Raw genomic sequence first — 17,725 nt, forward strand, 5'->3', positions numbered from 1 at the left:
TATTTATTTATTTTTTTTCCTCCAGTTAGTAGAGCAGTGTTTTAAGTAGTGTCTCATTTTGTGATATGGTGTTTGTGCAGGAGCTTGGTGCTTATTTCACTGATCTGCAGCTGTGTTGTACAGATGCATTTAATCTGTTTAAGCCTCTGCTGGCCACACAACACAATGTGGTATCCCTAGGCTTCGGTGTACACCTGTAATGCTTCAAATGAAGACAGATGTTTATCTTATTAAAACTATATTCTCATTCATTATTTGTTAATACACTGGCATGCAGCATGCATACTAATATCCAGTTATAACTGTATACCTCTGCACCACAGGACAGGCATTTGCGTCTATTCCTCAGCAGCCAGCTGCCACAGTATGAGATACTTGCTTACTTTTAGTGGATGGAGTGAGTGCTGATTCCTAACTAATTGATATTTTGATGTGACTGAAGAGTTGCCTCAAACTGTCATTGAGCTGTTATAATATAAGGAGCCTGTTTGACATTGAGAGCACCGGTGTTACAGTTCTACTGCAGACTGAGTGTGTTTGCCATCTGCTCTGCAGTGCCTGGGGAAACTTCCTTTGCCTCAGCTTCTAGCTCAGTGCTGTTTGAGTGTAGATATCCCTCTGAGATGACTGGCAAGTGTTGAGACAGGTGCTTGACCACCCGATGAGGGAAGGACGATGCCAATAACAATACATTCTGCTTTCTTGAGGGGGGGGTGTTGCATATTTTAGCTTTAAGCGTGGAGACGGAGGCCACAGAATCAGAAGTAATGCAGTTGCTGAAAGGGTTTCCTGATGTTTTATTCAGGGTTTTTAGATCGAAATTCCAGTTTTTCTCTCTGACTGTTTCCTTCTCTTTCTACCTTCCAAGAGTGAACACCTGTCCTAACAACTGCTCTGGCCACGGAGAGTGTCATGTGGGGAACTCCACTTCTTCTGTGTACTGCGAGTGCGAAAATTACTGGAAGGGGGAAGCCTGTGACATCCCGTACTGCCTGGCTGACTGCGGGGAACCTGAAAGAGGCAGTTGCAAGGACAAGACCTGCGTCTGTACGGCTGGGTGGCAAGGTAGGGCTGGCAGCTTGGCGGGAACACTTTAGCAGATGTGCGACTTCATCTTCACATATGCTTTGCTGGTGTTACTATCCACAGCAAGTTGGCCTCAGCTTTCTCATACAACCCAAATCCTCCCAAGGGACTAAAATAAGCCTTTGACTGGCTATCAACAATGAACAGTGACAATAAACTTAACAGTATGTCCGTCAGGTGTGATCAGGTACCCAGACTGTCACACTCATTTAATAAAAGCGGGAATAACTGTGTTTAGATCTTAATGAACAAATCACAGCAGGATTATTGTTGTTGAGTTCTCTCTTTGGTCACCCAACCCCCCCATTAACTGAAGAAGGCTGGTTTTTGTATAGTCTCGGTATAAATCAACATTTTAAGGAGATATCTAGCCTAAATCGGGGGGTGTCAAACATAAGGCCCAGGGGCCAGAATTGACCCAAAGACTCCGGTTCACTGGACAGCTTTGGATATTGAGAAGGACGGATAAAGACTTCCCCCATGGCTGTTCCTACTACACCAAAGTAATTAAACTTCTTGGTTAAATACTTAGTAGTATAGTTAGTTAAATACTGAGCTAAACTTCAGACTGTGAGAAAGGAGAGTTTCACTGGTCTGCATGACAGTTGTTTAGCCTGTTATAGGTAATGAAAAGACTGTCTTTGGCCTATATGCTGAGACTTTTAAGGTACCAGTTAATTCTGATTTATGTATTTTTCTAACCTTTTTTTTTTAACAATATCAGGAATTTGTGTTGATTTCTAAAAGCAAACTCAGTGTAAATTAGAGGAAACCTCAGTGCAGTCGAGCACTGAGCAGCTCCAGCAGAGCAGTTGGAGGTTTAGCAAAGAGAGTGTTTTCTTTCATCCGTCCAGATTTTGCCTGTTTATCTGGTGATTCAAACCGGGTCCTCTTTAAGCTTTAAGCCTCCCGCGCTGTTATTGAGGTTTCTGCAGCCCCCACGGCATCCATCTGCCGTCACCCGATGGACTTGAAATGAACTTTTAGCACGATCAGCTTCCTCATAGTTCTGGTCGAGTCATGACTATTCACTTATTTTATTTGGTCATGACCCAACGCCGCTGTATGCTTTTTGTGCCGGACCATATGGCCCCTCTAACCGCTCTGTTAGTTCTTAAACAGCTCCACTGCGCTGCCTTGCACAAGCAGAGACAACGGCTTAATTTAACCGCAGTTATATCAGCAGCGCAGTGTGCTCACAATCTAATTACCAAAGCTGAGGGAGTTGAGAAACAGACTGGCGTTGTTCTTTAGCCTTTATTACCCTGTCATGGTGTTTTAGCAGAGGAATAGCACTCTTGGTGTACTTTATGCTGCCAGCTTCCAAATTAACTCATTTTCTACACCAGGCAGTGCAAAAAGCAGAGACAGATGCTTGTTTAGTCAAGCCACCCCGGTCTTTAATCTCTCTTTCACAGACTCATAGACTTAAAAAGTAACATGTTTTTAAAGGTGGTAACACCGTGTTTGTTTTTATTTATGGAAATGCCACTGTGGTGTGAAAGTAATGTTGTTATTTAAGCACTGCAGGAAGAGGTTTGAGAATATTAGCTACTGGGGATTCATTTAGCTGCTGAACAAAAAGCAGAACAAGTAAAGTGACCTTGATTGTCGGAGTGAAGCAGAGAACTTCCTTTCCTGGCACACGATCGCATGTGTAATGTTTTTAGTCCAGCGGTGAACATCCAGTTTGTGCTGTGGGGTAGAGCGATGTGCGCTAAATGGTTGGTAAATGTTTTATTCCGATGAGGATTCATCTCATCGGGTAGGATGGACGGACTGTAGATGAAAAGGGTCATCAAAGAGCCCTCTGACCCGGCCGCTGCCTGCAGGATTGACAGGAAAAGGCCAATCTTTGTATTCCTGTCCTGGTCTCTGTTTGCCAGAAAAGTTTTCCCTTCATTCAGGAGCGATTCCGGTTTATGGTGGCTATATTGTTCTCGTCCATAAACAGAGGAAGGCAGCTCTGGCCACAGCCATCTGTCTTTTTAAAGATTTATTTCAGTGAAAACAATGAAGCTTTAATAGTTATGGTTTCCTTAAAGAATAGTCTCCACCATTAGCTAAAGCGTCTGCATCACGTCAGTGTTTTTCTGAACTCCAAAAACTTTATGATCTAGTTTATGGCAGCACGCCTGCTTTAACCTCTTTCTTGAAAGCTCTGTGACAATCAGGTAGATTGAAGCAGAGGTTTTGGCAAAAAATTAGCACGTAAGGAGAACTCTTTTAAAGCACAGTCACACTGTTACCGTCAAATAAATAACTAGATGGGAGTAAATGTGGGAAAAATATATTCTTCTGCATGTCCCCAATGTCTTTTCCTTTGCTCTAAATGAATAAAATCCTTGGAAGTTTTATCCTCTTAATGTGAAGACTTTTTAACAAACAAGCAAACAAATTTGTTTTCTGCTTCCTGCTTCATGCTGATTTTATTTTAGTACAGTCATATTTTTTATGTCCCTGTAAAAGTAGAAATTAAAGGAATGACCTGAGTTAACCAAGCCTCCTACATCGGCTAGTTTCCTGTGGAGCCTTAACTCTGTGGTTTTTCCCTCCCCTCTCAGGTCCTGACTGCTCCGTCTCGGTTCCTGCCAATTCCTCTTTTTGGAGCCGAGAGGAGTACACCGAGGCCGGGCTGGCCAGGGCTTCCCACAAGGCTGTAGTTGAGCTGGGCGTCATGTGGGTCATCGGAGGCTACGTCTTTAATGCCTCCGACTATCACATGGTCAAAGCGTAAGTTGACTCCCCCCAGCGAACATCTTCGCTTTGATTTGTAGGCATTGGCTGCAGCTCTCGTCCAAAAGAGCTGCGAGACACTGGTTCTCCTTGTTGCTATGCGACTGCAGGGTTTGTTCTTTTCAAACACAGTGTCTTTTTTGGAGAATATTTGAGTATTTAAAACTTACGCCCAGTGTACTGAGGGCTAAAGCTGTACTTGGCTGTCAGGAAGAAGCCGCAGGACTTCCCGCCTCCTGAAAATCGACATGAAGAAGAACACAGCTCCGTACAGACAGTGTGTCTCGGACACAGACGGCATGTAATTAAAACCATAAAATTACAGCACTGGCTCAAAGTTATCACCCTGAACTCCACCCAGGACAATCACACACATGCCCTCGGCTCAAGTTTTGGTTTATTAGATTGCCTGTAAGCCAAGGTGTGGTTTTTTTCTTCGTCTTTTTTTTCCCTAAACTTAGGTCATGTGAAACTATAAATGATCATTTTGTCCGCCTTGCACAACCTATTTAATTGAATTAGAACACATATATAATCCCCCTAAGTGTAACTAGTTACCTTGTACCCAGTGTAACAATGCTTTCTTATTGTTATACCTGAACATAAGATCCACTTTGATTGCTGGCCTACTGTCAGGCCTTGGCGATCCAGATATTTGTTATACACTGGTATCTGTCAAAGGTGCTGCAATCTTATTTTAATTATTTATTTATTATGACCCTTGAGTTTCCAAAGCAGAGGTCCTAAAACACTGAACTACCAGGTTGCCTAAACAAGCACACATTCCTCAAATACTGTCGAATTTTGGAGATTTATTAAATCAAAGCACGTTAACATGTGAAGACTTGAAGCCTTATGTTTGCTTGCTCATCTAATATCCTTTGCTTTACAGTAAAAGTCCCTTAAAGTGATGTTGTAACTTGGCTCTATATGACAAAAAATGATTTGAATTCAACATTTGGTTTCTTCAAAACTCAAAATGTCACGAACCGTGACAAGATTCCAAACAAATATCGTGGGATTGAATGAAGCGATCAGTTTATATTCCGAAGGCCGTCTTGCTGCGATGCCCTTACGTGCTGCAAAAACATTGTTTGGCCAGTACTACAACAACATAAGTCAGGAACAGAAGGAGAGATTGATGTAAAACTGGAACTTAAAAGGCTGGCAGAGGCAAAAGCAGCGAGGCAGTAACTCTAAACTGTTTGCTGCAGGGCCGGCATTTACGATCACACTTTAAATCAGCTAAATGCATAATCTCATGCAGCGAGTCAAGTGATTAATAGAATCTTTGCTGTGCTTTGTTTGGTTACTTTGTGAAAGACTTTGAACACTTTCATATACAATTTTAAAGCGAGCTGGGAAATCCTTCTGTAAATCTGAGCAAAGCCGCTTCTTCGTTCCTGCAGGTATAACGTCAGCAGCAAGACATGGATGAGCCTCGACCCCTCCGTCAACACTGTCACACCACGATACGGCCACTCGCTAGCCCTGCACGAGGTATGTGAAGCTAAAGTCATTGAAAGCACAAAGTGAGTGTATGCTCTTAACTACATCTTCGTACTGCGGTGCATTTTACAAATCTTACAACCTCCCTATTCTTTCTTTATGCCTTTTAGATAACCTTTTGTTATCTGCAGCTTGGATATAAATAAATCTCAGGGTGTTTTTATGCAGAAATGAGGCAGTTTACTCTCTGCAAAAAGACTTTTAGGGATTTCTGGTGGAATAATAACAAGAGGAGGAGGTCCATTGATGATTAACAAACAGAATTTAAATCATTTTAATTTTTGACGTCATGTACCATGACGTCATACTCTCAGGACATTACTCATAACGGATTTATAGAAAACTGCACATGATGCCTCAAAAGGTCTGTTTCGTTAAAATTATATGATGCATTTAAAAAAAAAATTTTTTTGGCCTTTATGTGATAATAAAACAGTGAATACAGATTGGTAGGTGGGGAGAGAGAGAAGTGGAAGACACACAGCAAAGGGCCATAAGCCGGACTTGAACATGGCCACGTGTCATATGGTTGAGCTAAACTGGCTCCTGCATTAAAATAAAATTCCCAACTTGGCTGCACCTACGTAAATGTTCATCATGTCTACTTTTAGTCTGGAGCCAACACTGTCAAATGGCCTGCTCTTAATTTGAAGAGCCATTATTCTGTGTGACCTCCAGGCCATCTTCAGCTTATTCATAGGAGAAGGCGAAACAGCAGTAGGCGTATTGTTATTTTTGTTATATCAAACAAGACATGAAAATAGTCATCAATTTGCTGGATTATAATAATTCTTCTTATATGTAACATGCAAGCGATACAGACTCTGTAGTGTTGTTGCCGTGAGTTATTCCAGTGAATTATAAGAAAGTTTAACTTAATTTGTTAGCAAAATTCTGCAAAAAGTCTTTGGAGTGTGCATATAATCCTGCTTCACTCTTTGTTCCCTCCAGGGTAAGATCTACATGTATGGCGGAAAGATCGATGCTACAGGAAATGTCTCGAGCCAGCTGTGGGTTTTCCACATCCAGAATCAGACCTGGGTCCTTTTAAGCCCCAGGGCCAAGGAGCAGTACGCCGTGGTGGGACACTCTGCCCACATTGTGCCTCCTGTCCACGAGGGGGACGGTCCCGTCATGCTAGTTCTGTTCGGGCACTGTCCTCTGTACGGTTACATCAGCCAGGTGCAAGAGTACAACATTGGTAGGTTTTAGGCACTTGTGAGAATGTGGTCAAACTAAACTAAAAATATACATGTTTATGAAAAGAAAGTGAAGATGCTTAAGAGGTCTCGTCGTCATCTGAGACGCAATCTGCCTGAGAAAACTGGGTGAATTCAATTGCGGCTGTGGCTGATGGACGAGCACATTTTAAACTTGGATGTTATCTTTACCTGAGCTATCAGCAATAAGAAGTGATGGCAGTCTGCTACGTCTTTCACACACTGCAAAGCCCAGCAGTAATGATCTCTAGTAAAAACTCTTGTATTTGAGTATTTCATTACATTGTGAAAACTTGAATTTAGATTTTAATTGTCCAGTAAAATCCTATTATGTGACCCTCCAGCCAAGAACACATGGAGCATCGTGTCCACAGATGGTGCCCTGGTCCAGGGGGGCTATGGCCACAGCAGTGTGTTTGACCCCAGCACCAGAGCCATCTACATCCACGGAGGCTACAAAGCCTTCAGCGCCAACAAGTATGGCCTAGCAGGAGACCTTTACAAGTTTGATGTGGGCAAGAGGAAATGGTGAGAGATTTTCTGTTTTGTTATGAAATATGCTTGCTTAAATGCTACAGTAGCAGGGTTTTCACACATGTACTGCACCTCTGATCATACCCAACACAGTTACGTGCGAGAGTGCAAGCAGTTGGATCGAAAATATGCAGTCAAACTACAACCTCCTGAGTACAAAGTCGGCATGATGTGAATGTGTGGGTGTGTGAAAATCCCAGGTAGCAGTCTGGAGCATTTACAGCTAGCAAATGTGCATGACGTGTCCTGCCTATGTGCACGCTGTACCGCAAAAGTTTTTTAAGTAGCGTGAACACGTGTGGAGCTGGCCAGCAACTGCGGAAAATATGTCGACCTGATAAGCCCCCAAATTATTTTTAATTATCACTTTCCAAACCTTTCACTGTAAGGATATACAGGTACTTAAATGCCATTTACATTACAGTAATAACTTAAATGCACTGCCTTCTTTTACTGACTTCCCTTTTTCTTCAGCTGATACCTTTGTAAAAACTATTTTGGTAATCAGCACTTTGACCTTGCAGAGATTTTGCCTTATTTTGATAGAATTAGTCACAGAAGTGCCGCGCAGCCTTCACATGTCTAAACCTCTGCTAATGGCAGGAGGTTGCACTCTGCGGATGAAGCATCTTTGAACAAGCCAAGGTTCAACATTCAGTACTTAAGGCAAAGTTTGCATGTGTAAGGAAAACAAACTTAACTCTCTTGAGTTACAAAAAGCGTTCACGTGACGACATTTTAAAATGAAACTCGCTGGTGCTCTGAAAATAAGGGCCGTGTGGCGTTCAAGTGCTTAACAACAATCCAAACTGTGGCTGTGCAGGACCATTCTGAGAGACAGCGGCTTCTTCCGGTACCTCCACACAGCAGTGATGGTTAGTGGGATGATGCTGGTGTTTGGTGGAAATACCCACAACGACACCTCCATGAGCCACGGCGCCAAGTGCTTCTCATCGGACTTCTTGGCCTACAATTTAGGTCAGTAACACACACAGACTTTTTCCTTTCACTAAGGCTCTTTGCTTACACCCATCTACATGCATTCACACCTGAGAGCTGCTTAGTACAGCGGCAGGCTTCTTGTTGTCACTAGGAAGCTCCACTGGAGCAACAGAAGGTCAGATTTTTGCAACTTGCAGACTCAATAAAAACGCATCTTCTATTCATAACTGGAATAAAATAATAAATAAATACTCATAACGAGATGTTGTTAAGCTTTCCAGCACTGTGGTGTTTTTGTCATATTCACACTAGTATTATTATGCTGGATCTTGGTATAAAAAGAGAGAAATTAAAGCTAACTGAGAGAGTGAAGGTGCTTTTTGACTTCTCACTTTATTTATGTGCATAACAATCCTGTTCTTCATAATTCTTAATGCTTTGGAAAAGCTGAATCCTGTGGGGTTTTGATTTCAAAATATTTATTGTTCCTCCAGATAGCTTTTGATTTTCACCGTTTCAGAAGAAACACTTTGCTTTAAATTACCAGTCGAATGAGTTGGCGCTTGGAATTACTCCTCCGCTAAGGCGAGAGCTCTGGCAGAAGTACGCGATACGCACTCTTTGTTTGTCAGCGAGATCAAAAACTGCAAAACTGCAAACGATATTTCATTAAAACTACCTGCAAAGGGGGAGCATAGGAAGAAGGGGAAAAAAAGAAACGATCCATAAAGTTTTGATGTGGCTCTGGATCATCTTTAAAAGGTGAAAATTGGGAATTTGCCTTGGCTAGGGATGCAAACTTTGTCCGTTTGCCCAGACAGTTAGTTTGTTTCTTGAAGTTCGGGCTTTTGAAATAATATCGCCTAAGTATTTGGAAGCTTCTAGCTCTTTCCTTTTGCTCATTTCAACATGACGGTATTAGGAAGTCTGTGGTGTTAGCCCCGTCCCTGGAAGGGTGAGCACGAGCAGGTTTTGTTTTGTGTTTTCTTAAACACCTGACATATGTAGTTAATTGTCGTCTGGGATTTTTCTCAGACGCAGTCATACTGGTTTACCAGTGATTGTACTGGAAGGCACACAAAGGTGTTTACTGCAGTTCGTGTTGCAAAAAAAGAGCCACTCCTCTTGAGTGGCTTTAAGGGCTTTCCTGGACAAAACGGGAAGTCGCCCCCAGTAAGATCCAATCCTCTACCCCAGCGGTCCGCAGCCCCGGACCCGGGGGCTGGGGACGGAGTCGTTTGGTACTTCGCTGCGAGAGTTGAGGCTTGGGTGTGAAATTTATGGTTCTCAGGGTTTTCATCACTAACTCTGTTTCCCTGGGTCTTTTCCTGTGTTGTAGTTGTGTGTATTATTTTGAAAGAAATATTTACGTGATACCATAGCGACCAGAGAGAGGAGGACGTTACTCTCAATGTTGTTGGTGCATTTCAGGAGGATGCTGCTAATAAAGTTACACAATTATACAGTGAATTTGCATTTAATATTATATTTACAAAATACCACAGTTTTTGTCTTGGTCGTATCATTTTATTTTGTTGTATTTATCCGCGACACCTTAAAGGCCGGTCAGTGAAAACATTGTCTGACATTAAACCGGTCCGTGATGCAAAGGCTGGGGCCTGCTGCTCCAACCTACCTGCTGTGAGGGAGTTATGATATTAAATCAATTTTTAATTAGTGTGTCTGATGTGCACTTCTCATACAAATTAGTGACATAAAGGAAAACCTGGGCTTCAGGGTTGAAAACTAGCAAGTTCAATTTTATGGACCTTCCCCTCCAAGCTGCTCTGTGAGGATTTCAGGGTGTCTGTAAAGCAGGGTGGGCATTCCTACTCATAGCTTTGGGGACATAAACTATATTTATTCGTGTTTATTCATGCAGTCTCTTTTCTGAATGCTATGTTGCAATTCTTCGGGATACCTTAGGTTTGTAAATTATTACTTGACAGCAGAGCCCCTGTGCAGACTGCTGGCAGAGTAGAAAATCAGATTTCTTTCCTTTTACAAGTAAAATACTGAGATCAGAGTTGATTTTTGAGAACTAATTATAATCCTGTTTCAAGTTCTCCTCTTTGTCCTAATGTAAGCTAACACAGCTTTGTCACAAACCATCCCGGCTTCCTCATTCTGTTAACTGCCTATAAACGTTGTCATAAATTGAGTCTGCCTCCTTCCGCAGTGCCGTCGCAAGCTGCTCATTAATGAGAGACTTCACTCTCTCCGGATGGGAGAATTCCCCGGAGGCAGAAAATTGCCCCGGGACATGTGAGGGTTTGCTGTGTCATTTCCATCATGATTGACAAGCAGTGAAACTATCTCTCAGGGGCACAGACACACACACACACACGTCCTCCGATCTCTCACAGCTTTTGTTCTCGAGAATTGCAGGTTCGGACTAAGACATCCCTTTGTGGTATGAAGAACGGATGATGAGGCAACATGTGCCACATATGTTTAAGTTACCGCATGCTGTGTCTTGCCTGGCGAAATGAGACTAGCTCATCTGACCCTGGCGACAAATTGTTTTTGGGATTTCCCCAGAGATTATTCGAGCCAAACTTTTAGATTTAATAAACTTTAAGCCCACCAACCCCTCCCCTCCTTGTTTCTGACCTCTGCCTGCCACTCCTCATCCTCTCTATGATTTTGTAATTGGACTGAAAGTACTAGCTCACTATATTACTCCAGCACCAGCCAGCTGTAGGGTCGGTGTCAGCAGCCGCAGTGGTAATTAGAGTCAAGATGACCCCGCACCGAGAACTAATTGTCTCTCCTTAACAAGCTGAACTCAATTAGAGCATAGAATTCAAGAGCTGTCCACTGTCCTGACATTGGTAAATCGTGTTGTAACATAACCACCGTGAGGGGCAATGCACCACACCAGCTGCAGTGCCATCCTCTGACACCAGAGGGCACTGTCTGCTCGTGAACGTGGAGCTCTCACAGATGTCCGTCCATCTCCTCTGGGAGACTATGATGACTTGCACTGCATTGTACCGTGTGAATGTGATTTACCACAGTCACTGTGCTGGCTTCTTTAGGCTTTGACTTTCAAGCTCATTCTTTTTTTTCCATTAAGATTTTATAGCTGCACATACTGCTGCTGCTTTCCATTAAAACAAACATAAAGGAATCAAACCATTCAGTTATTCATTTACCTGCTAAACACCAATACAGAAATTTAGAGGTCATGACATCACGGCGGCTTTCCAGTGGCTGAATTTCAAACTGTAGGTAAGTTGCAGTAAGAATAGAAACATTTCTCCTTTGCTTCATTTTATTAGTTACTAGACAAACAAGTTGGGTAGCACTAGTTCGGATAACAACATCCATATGTGTAACTTCAGACTGACAGATCTGCATATGAATATGCAAAATCTGTGGGTCTGAAGCTTTCTGAGAGCCTAATCGTTTAACAGATTGTGAATTCTTCCACCTGCAAATTGCAGAAAGGACCCAGAATAACTTGTTAGTGTGTCGCAGGTTCAAAACACCCTATTGCAGTTTCCACCACCAAAAATGGAAAGGCCAGGCTTAGAGACATGCAAGTCAAATCCAGGGATACCAGTTCAGACTTCGTTTGAACCATCAGACTGTTGGAAATTGGTCACTTACGTCTGCTTATGTGGGTCAAACAAAACCATCACTGACTCTCTGTCCCCTTCTGCACCTTTTACCTGCCTTTACATTCAGCTATGGCATTCCACTACCTGTGATCAGTGTCTCAGTCACTTCGGCCATTAGCTTGTCTGACACGAGAAGATGAGCCTCGCTAACCACCCAGAGCGTGTCAGCGGAGTTTGCCACAGCTGAAGACATGTATGTTATAACGAGTGGGAGCAGGTGAAGGGTTTAACTTCTGTCTTCTTTTCATTGCAGCGTGTGATGAGTGGACAGTCTTACCTCGACCGGACCTGTACCACGATGTCAACCGCTTCGGACACTCTGCAATCTTCAGTGATGGGTAATCTTTAATTAATTACGTAATTGAAAACTCACCGGATTAAAAGTGGAAAATCCTCTGCAGTACATATATGAATCTCATTAAACATGAGCTCCTGTATGATTTTTCTTCTTCACTCCATTCCTTTCCTGTTTGTTTTATTTATGATCGCTGTGGACTTGTTAGATGGATGATGGAACAACCACAAAACATCAGCAGAGAGGAAATGAGGAACGCAAAAACGTAGAAAGCTGCCGTTTGTTGTCGAAAAACGATTAAAAAGGATTGTTAAGAAAGAGAAGCTGAATTCATGAATGGATGCTTTGGCATTCAGAGTGACAGTTGAGAACAGAACAAGAGATTTTCAAGTATTGGCAGCAGACTTTTTGATAAAAGGGAGTCCTCAGAGTTCCTTTGTTGGCTTAAACCCTTCAAATACACGTCCTTTGCTTGATAGGGGACAATTGCAACACACGTGGGGTTATTGTTGCTTCTTAAATTGTGTTGAATTTATGGTGTAGCATAAGGAAATGGTCTTGCACTATGGCAGCACAGAGCGGGGACAAAGGGGAAACACTTGAAGCAAAGGAAAACGAGCAAACAATGCATCACAGGGAAAAATCAAACCCTTGTTGCCTTGGGAAAAGCTGTGTGGATCCATACATGACATTTCATTATCAGTCTGCAATATGAATAGATTGTGATGGGGATGGTGCTGCGAGCAGAAGCGATGAGTCATCACTAAATATGATCTGCTCTGCCAGCAGAGCAAGACGCTGCGATCCATATTACATTATACATCCTGTTGTATAGAAGACATTAAATATTAACATTAATCACTACCCCTGTTTGGGGCAGTCCTTGTATTACTCATGACTCCACTTCCTTGGGAGCAGTTCAAAGTTTGTTCATGCATTCATTAACTGTTCGAGTTCAGCGCAATCAAAAGTTCACAGCAGTTGAACTGAGCGGTATTTTTTTTAAATGTATTAAATGACGATAAGCAAGTTTACGAGAAGCCGTAATAAGGTTTAAAAAAACAGGCTCTACTGCTGTAGTCCTTAATGTCAGGTTTGAGTTGTTATATTGAAGACAGAGACTGATGTACCTGCTCCACATTAACTTAAGTACTACAGCAAAACTCTCCAAGCATCCTTTGGTCTGAACTTTAAAGTAAAGGATCTGCATTTGCTTTCAGGCCCCCCCAAAAAAACCTGGCACAGTCTTTCCTTTGAACTGTGTCTTGCTATCTCAGTTTCTTTAAATTCTCTGTTAAAAAACAGTTTTCATAATATTTTTGAAAGAAAATGATTGGGAGGGAAAACACACGCTTTCACTATCCGTAAGACTTTTTCTCTACAATGACTCACATCTTTTAAATGAGAAGAAAAGAAAGTGGTTAACTGATGTAGTCCCCTGCAAGACTACCATGTTCTCCTCCTCCCGATCTAGGCACTCAGCAGGATGTCCTCAGCGTGCAGTTTGAAGTGTGCCCTCCACGATCCAGTGGAGTGGGGGTGGCTTTTGATCAGACTTGTGCAAATTACCCATCTACCCGGCCGGGCAGCCTGTGAATGGGTAATTGGTGGATGAGTCTGAGAGCATGCATACGCTTAGGCCCACGCTCGCAGAGTAATCCCAGTAGCTGAACATAGGCCAGTGGAGAAACATCTTCAGAAACGACCTGGACCCATCATCAAAATGCACTCTAACACGCGCACAGTAGGGGGTCCTGTCAGGTCCATCTGCACAGGAAGAGAGCGCTTGTTGGGGATTTAGCAGACTTAAGAGGCAGGTTGAAGCCCAGAGAAGAGGAGGATCACTTGGAGTGTGCAAAAAGGGTTGAAATTGGGCAAAATAGTAGGGAGGAAATTCACTTGTCTTACTTCCTGAATCCCTTCCCTCCTAACATCTATTTCACCTGTAGTCCTCTAATTCTTTTCTTCTGTTCTCCTGCAGCGTTATGTACGTGTTCGGTGGCTTTAACAGTCTACTGCTCCGCGATGTCCTCACGTACACCTCGCCCAGCTGCTCGGCCTTTTCCAGCCCGACGTCCTGCAGCCAGGCCTGGCCAGGAATTCACTGCGTGTGGAACGCCACCCAGGAGGCCTGTCTGCCTTGGGAAAGCGACGTTATCGGCACTGAACAGCAGCAGCAGCCCTCCTGCAACACGAGATCATGTAGGTGACGCTGCAGTTGCATTGAAATGCCGCACGGACGTGACACGTGAAGCTAATCCAAGATAATTTGGGGTTCTCGATGCTTTCCTTCAGTGTGTGCAGAACTCATCTGCATTCGCTTCACTGATGTCCGATGAGATGCATACGCTGCCAGAAACGGCTTGTTTGTCATGGGCTGCCAACACAGTTCCTCACATCAAAGAGGGAAAATGAGCGAAAAAATATGTCACCTGGGTGTTTTCCTCTGTGTGTGCTTGTGCGTGTTTGTGTATGTGTGGTAAGTTTTGGAATGTGGAAAATATGGCCCTCATGCATCATCCAGAAACAAACAGTTATACCTATAACTTCTGTTCCCTGAAGGAGAGGAATGAGGTGCAACACATAAGTATGGAACATATATATGCACCCCATAGAGCAGCCATCAAACTGGAGTCGGACCACCAGCATCACCAGTGTGCAGTAGACCCAGCACAAAGAAGCGGGACAAAGCGGGATCCTTGGTGCTGTATGCCAGTGAGATAGCTTCTATAATCCAGTGGGGCAGCCTCTGTTTAAACAGGGGGGGTCTACCTGTAGTCGGATTAGCGAAGCAGACAACTGGTCTCATAAAAGCACATTCTGAGTGCTCTTAATGTTTGTACATAGCACACGTGCATCCTCTTCTGCTTCTTAGATGCAAAAGAAGAGGAGCAAAAGCTCAGATGCTCAAATTCCATTGAGCTATAAGATGCAGGAATGACCTTGGGTAAACATGCCGCATTCGGGTACAATACGACCCTGAGGCCATCAGGAGAGAACTGTGTGCAGGAGGGATGCACAGACAGAGCGTGAAGGTCACCTACTCGCTTTTCAGAAGCCAATGGGAGAACCAGTGCAGTCTTATATGAAAGAAATTTTGTATACATGGACTCGGTGGGTTCAAAGGGGTCTACAAGGGGGCTCCAGCACCAAAGACCCATGCAGGGACACTGAACCTAACCACGGGTCTCGGGCGGCAAACCCTTTTACAAAAACTTATGACAAGGAGATGTGCAACCCAATCAAAACCAATAAGATGAGCAAATATTGCTGAATCTCCTGCAGCAATGTCAAAATATCCAGAATAGACCACTGGAATGGAGGATTGCGCCGGTCCTAGCACCATTGCTTGAAGGTCTGGTTGAGGCCCTAGATTGTTGCTACTATGCTTGCTTATCTATCACATTAGACCTCTCAGCAGGTAAGCATGAAGGCGCCAGATCCGGGCGCGGATGAACCACTTCTCCTCCCACCTGAGAGAGGAGGTCCCTTCAGAGATGAAACTGCCAAGGCCTTGGTGCTAAAAGACTCATTATATCCACATCCATCAAGGGGCCACTAGAATCAGAGAGAGCTGCTGTCGACACACTCTCTCTAGAACTGGAGATATTATTTCCGCTGGGGGAAATGCATACAGGAGCACGACTGGCCACTGGTGCACTAGTGCAAGCATACTATGTAGATGATGAGATATTCAAGGACTTCACCATCTTATGTTGAGAACATTCTGATTGTTGTTGACAGTTTTTTGCTAATTGGAGAACCTCTGCCCACCTTCTGAGAAACTCTGGCAGTAAAAACAGGAATTGACCTGGTGCTAATTCAATTAATTAGTTGCAAAATGTCCCACCGGCTGTTTCATTTTAGGACCACTTACTTTTTTACTTTTACTTTTTACCAGTCTTTTTTTTTTTTTTTTTTGCCTCCGTTCCAACTTTTTAAAGATGTATTGCTGCTCAAAATTAGCTAATATAGTAGTACATTTTCCCAATTTCAACACTCATTATGGTTTCTGTTTTCTCTACCAAATAAAATCCTGGATTCTGTTTTTGTTTACATTTTGTGTGATGTGCAAATGTGTTTGTTTGGTTTTTAATTGCATTGAGGTTTTATTACATTTTGATTTCTAATTATAAACAACCCCCAACGCTAACACTCGTGACACTGATGCACCCACACACAATTTCTTACATGTGAGCGTGTGTGTCAGTGAGGTAATCACGAAGGACAGTCCAGCCTTCTCTCTCTGGTTCCTGTTGAGAGTTGTCTTCCGTTTGTTTGTCAGTTGTCACACAAAGAGGAAAACCCAGAAACATCAGTCTTTCTCCTCGGCACGGCTGTCTTATTTTCCGGTCTTGCTTCTACAGCAGTGCTGGCAGATGGAAACCGCTCCATGGCATCTCTTTCCGGCACATTAAATACAAGGGATGCGATCTGGCAGTCAACACTGGATACCCCGAAAGAGACGGCAAATGTTTTGACTGAGCTGTGGTTAATGGCAGAAACAGAGTTACTGGTTGCTTTGACTTTTGAACTGACTGGAAGATTTCTGTCTCTGTTCTTATAAATTAAAAAAAAAAAAGTGCACCCTGTTCTACATTTTGCAGACGGTGATGCTGAGAGATGTGACCAGTATACCGACTGTTACAGCTGCACTGCCAACACCAACGGCTGCCAGTGGTGTTCGAGCCAATGCGTGTCTCTTGGAAGTAACTGCACCTCTGCATCGGTAAGAAAACTTGCTCTCCACCCTGCCCAGAGCATTTGGGGACATCGCCTCTAACTGTGTTACATATAGGAGCTGAAGAGGTGCTTCTTATAAGCCTGGGAGGATCCAGAAAGCAGGATATATCAGGTTGTAGAGAAGGGGCCTGCTGGGCTTACTGCCTGCAGTCACCTCATTGCTTGGGGGAGAAAAAACCCTTTGTTGGACATTAAACACACAAAGTAATGGTTTTGTTGGACACCAGTGGTTTTTCTGCAAGCTGCAGAACTTCACAATCTGATGTTTACATGCGTGGATGTGTATTCACTTCAGCAAACATTGCCAACTAACATTTTGTTGCCACGCAAGCCGAGTGCAATTTTGCAACTTATTGTAATACATGAATAGGTAGTGTTGTTATGATCTCGAGCAGTCAGAGGCTCTTTGAAGCACAGAATAATGAATGCTCAGACACAATAGTTTCCTGGAGCCAATTCCAGTGCAGCTTCACTAATTTTGGCAACTTTTTGTTGCTTTCAATGGACTACACAAACTTTTTCCATTTTTCTCCAAAGGTTATTTCATCTTAAAACACACATCAGAGGGAAAAATACAGCCTGTCTCAGTCCAGCCCATGTGTCCTTAAAAGAAATCAAAATAACCCTGATCCCTAGAATCTGAGTGCTTACATTATGTTAATGGCAAATTACTTTTTTGAGTCTACACTCACTGCCATGCAACAATGCTCCAGAATAGGACGCTCCATGTATGCGTGCAAACGAACCTTTTTGGGGATTTTCTGTGATGGTCAGTAGCACCCTACACACACCTTTCCATCTTGCAGCTCTGTTATAATGTACACTCACTGCACCTGTTCAGCTGCTAGGTAATGCAAATATCTTAGTCTGCCAATATAACTGCAAGCTACTCAATGCATTTAGGCATTTTAGACATGATCAAAATGACCTGCAGAAATTCAAAGTGAGCATAAGCGTGTGAGTGTGTTTGAGTGATTTGAGGAACTTTGAATGGCATGTTTGTATGTAAAAGATCCAGTGAGCAGCAGTTTGGG

The 17,725-nt window shown here is 43.1% G+C and overlaps 1 protein-coding gene across 3 annotated transcripts in view; it reads left to right on the top strand.

Annotated features, from left to right (window-relative positions):
* Window positions 1-17,725, top strand: part of atrn (attractin) — a 134,633-nt gene that overhangs the window by 20,643 nt on the left and 96,265 nt on the right. For all 3 annotated transcript variants that reach the window (XM_085258069.1, XM_085258070.1, XM_085258071.1), the window contains exons 5-13: window positions 869-1,065; window positions 3,651-3,819; window positions 5,232-5,322; window positions 6,283-6,532; window positions 6,896-7,079; window positions 7,909-8,063; window positions 11,907-11,991; window positions 13,930-14,150; window positions 16,556-16,677. In XM_085258069.1, coding sequence (XP_085114195.1) covers window positions 869-1,065; window positions 3,651-3,819; window positions 5,232-5,322; window positions 6,283-6,532; window positions 6,896-7,079; window positions 7,909-8,063; window positions 11,907-11,991; window positions 13,930-14,150; window positions 16,556-16,677 — 1,474 coding nt within the window. The remainder of the gene's footprint in view (window positions 1-868; window positions 1,066-3,650; window positions 3,820-5,231; window positions 5,323-6,282; window positions 6,533-6,895; window positions 7,080-7,908; window positions 8,064-11,906; window positions 11,992-13,929; window positions 14,151-16,555; window positions 16,678-17,725) is intronic.

This window comes from Mchenga conophoros, linkage group LG19 (genome assembly GCF_057382185.1).
Source record: "Mchenga conophoros isolate Kocher_MC1m ecotype Shallow Benthic linkage group LG19, M_conophoros_male_GT1.1, whole genome shotgun sequence".
In the NCBI taxonomy this organism is placed as follows: Eukaryota; Metazoa; Chordata; class Actinopteri; order Cichliformes; family Cichlidae; genus Mchenga; species Mchenga conophoros.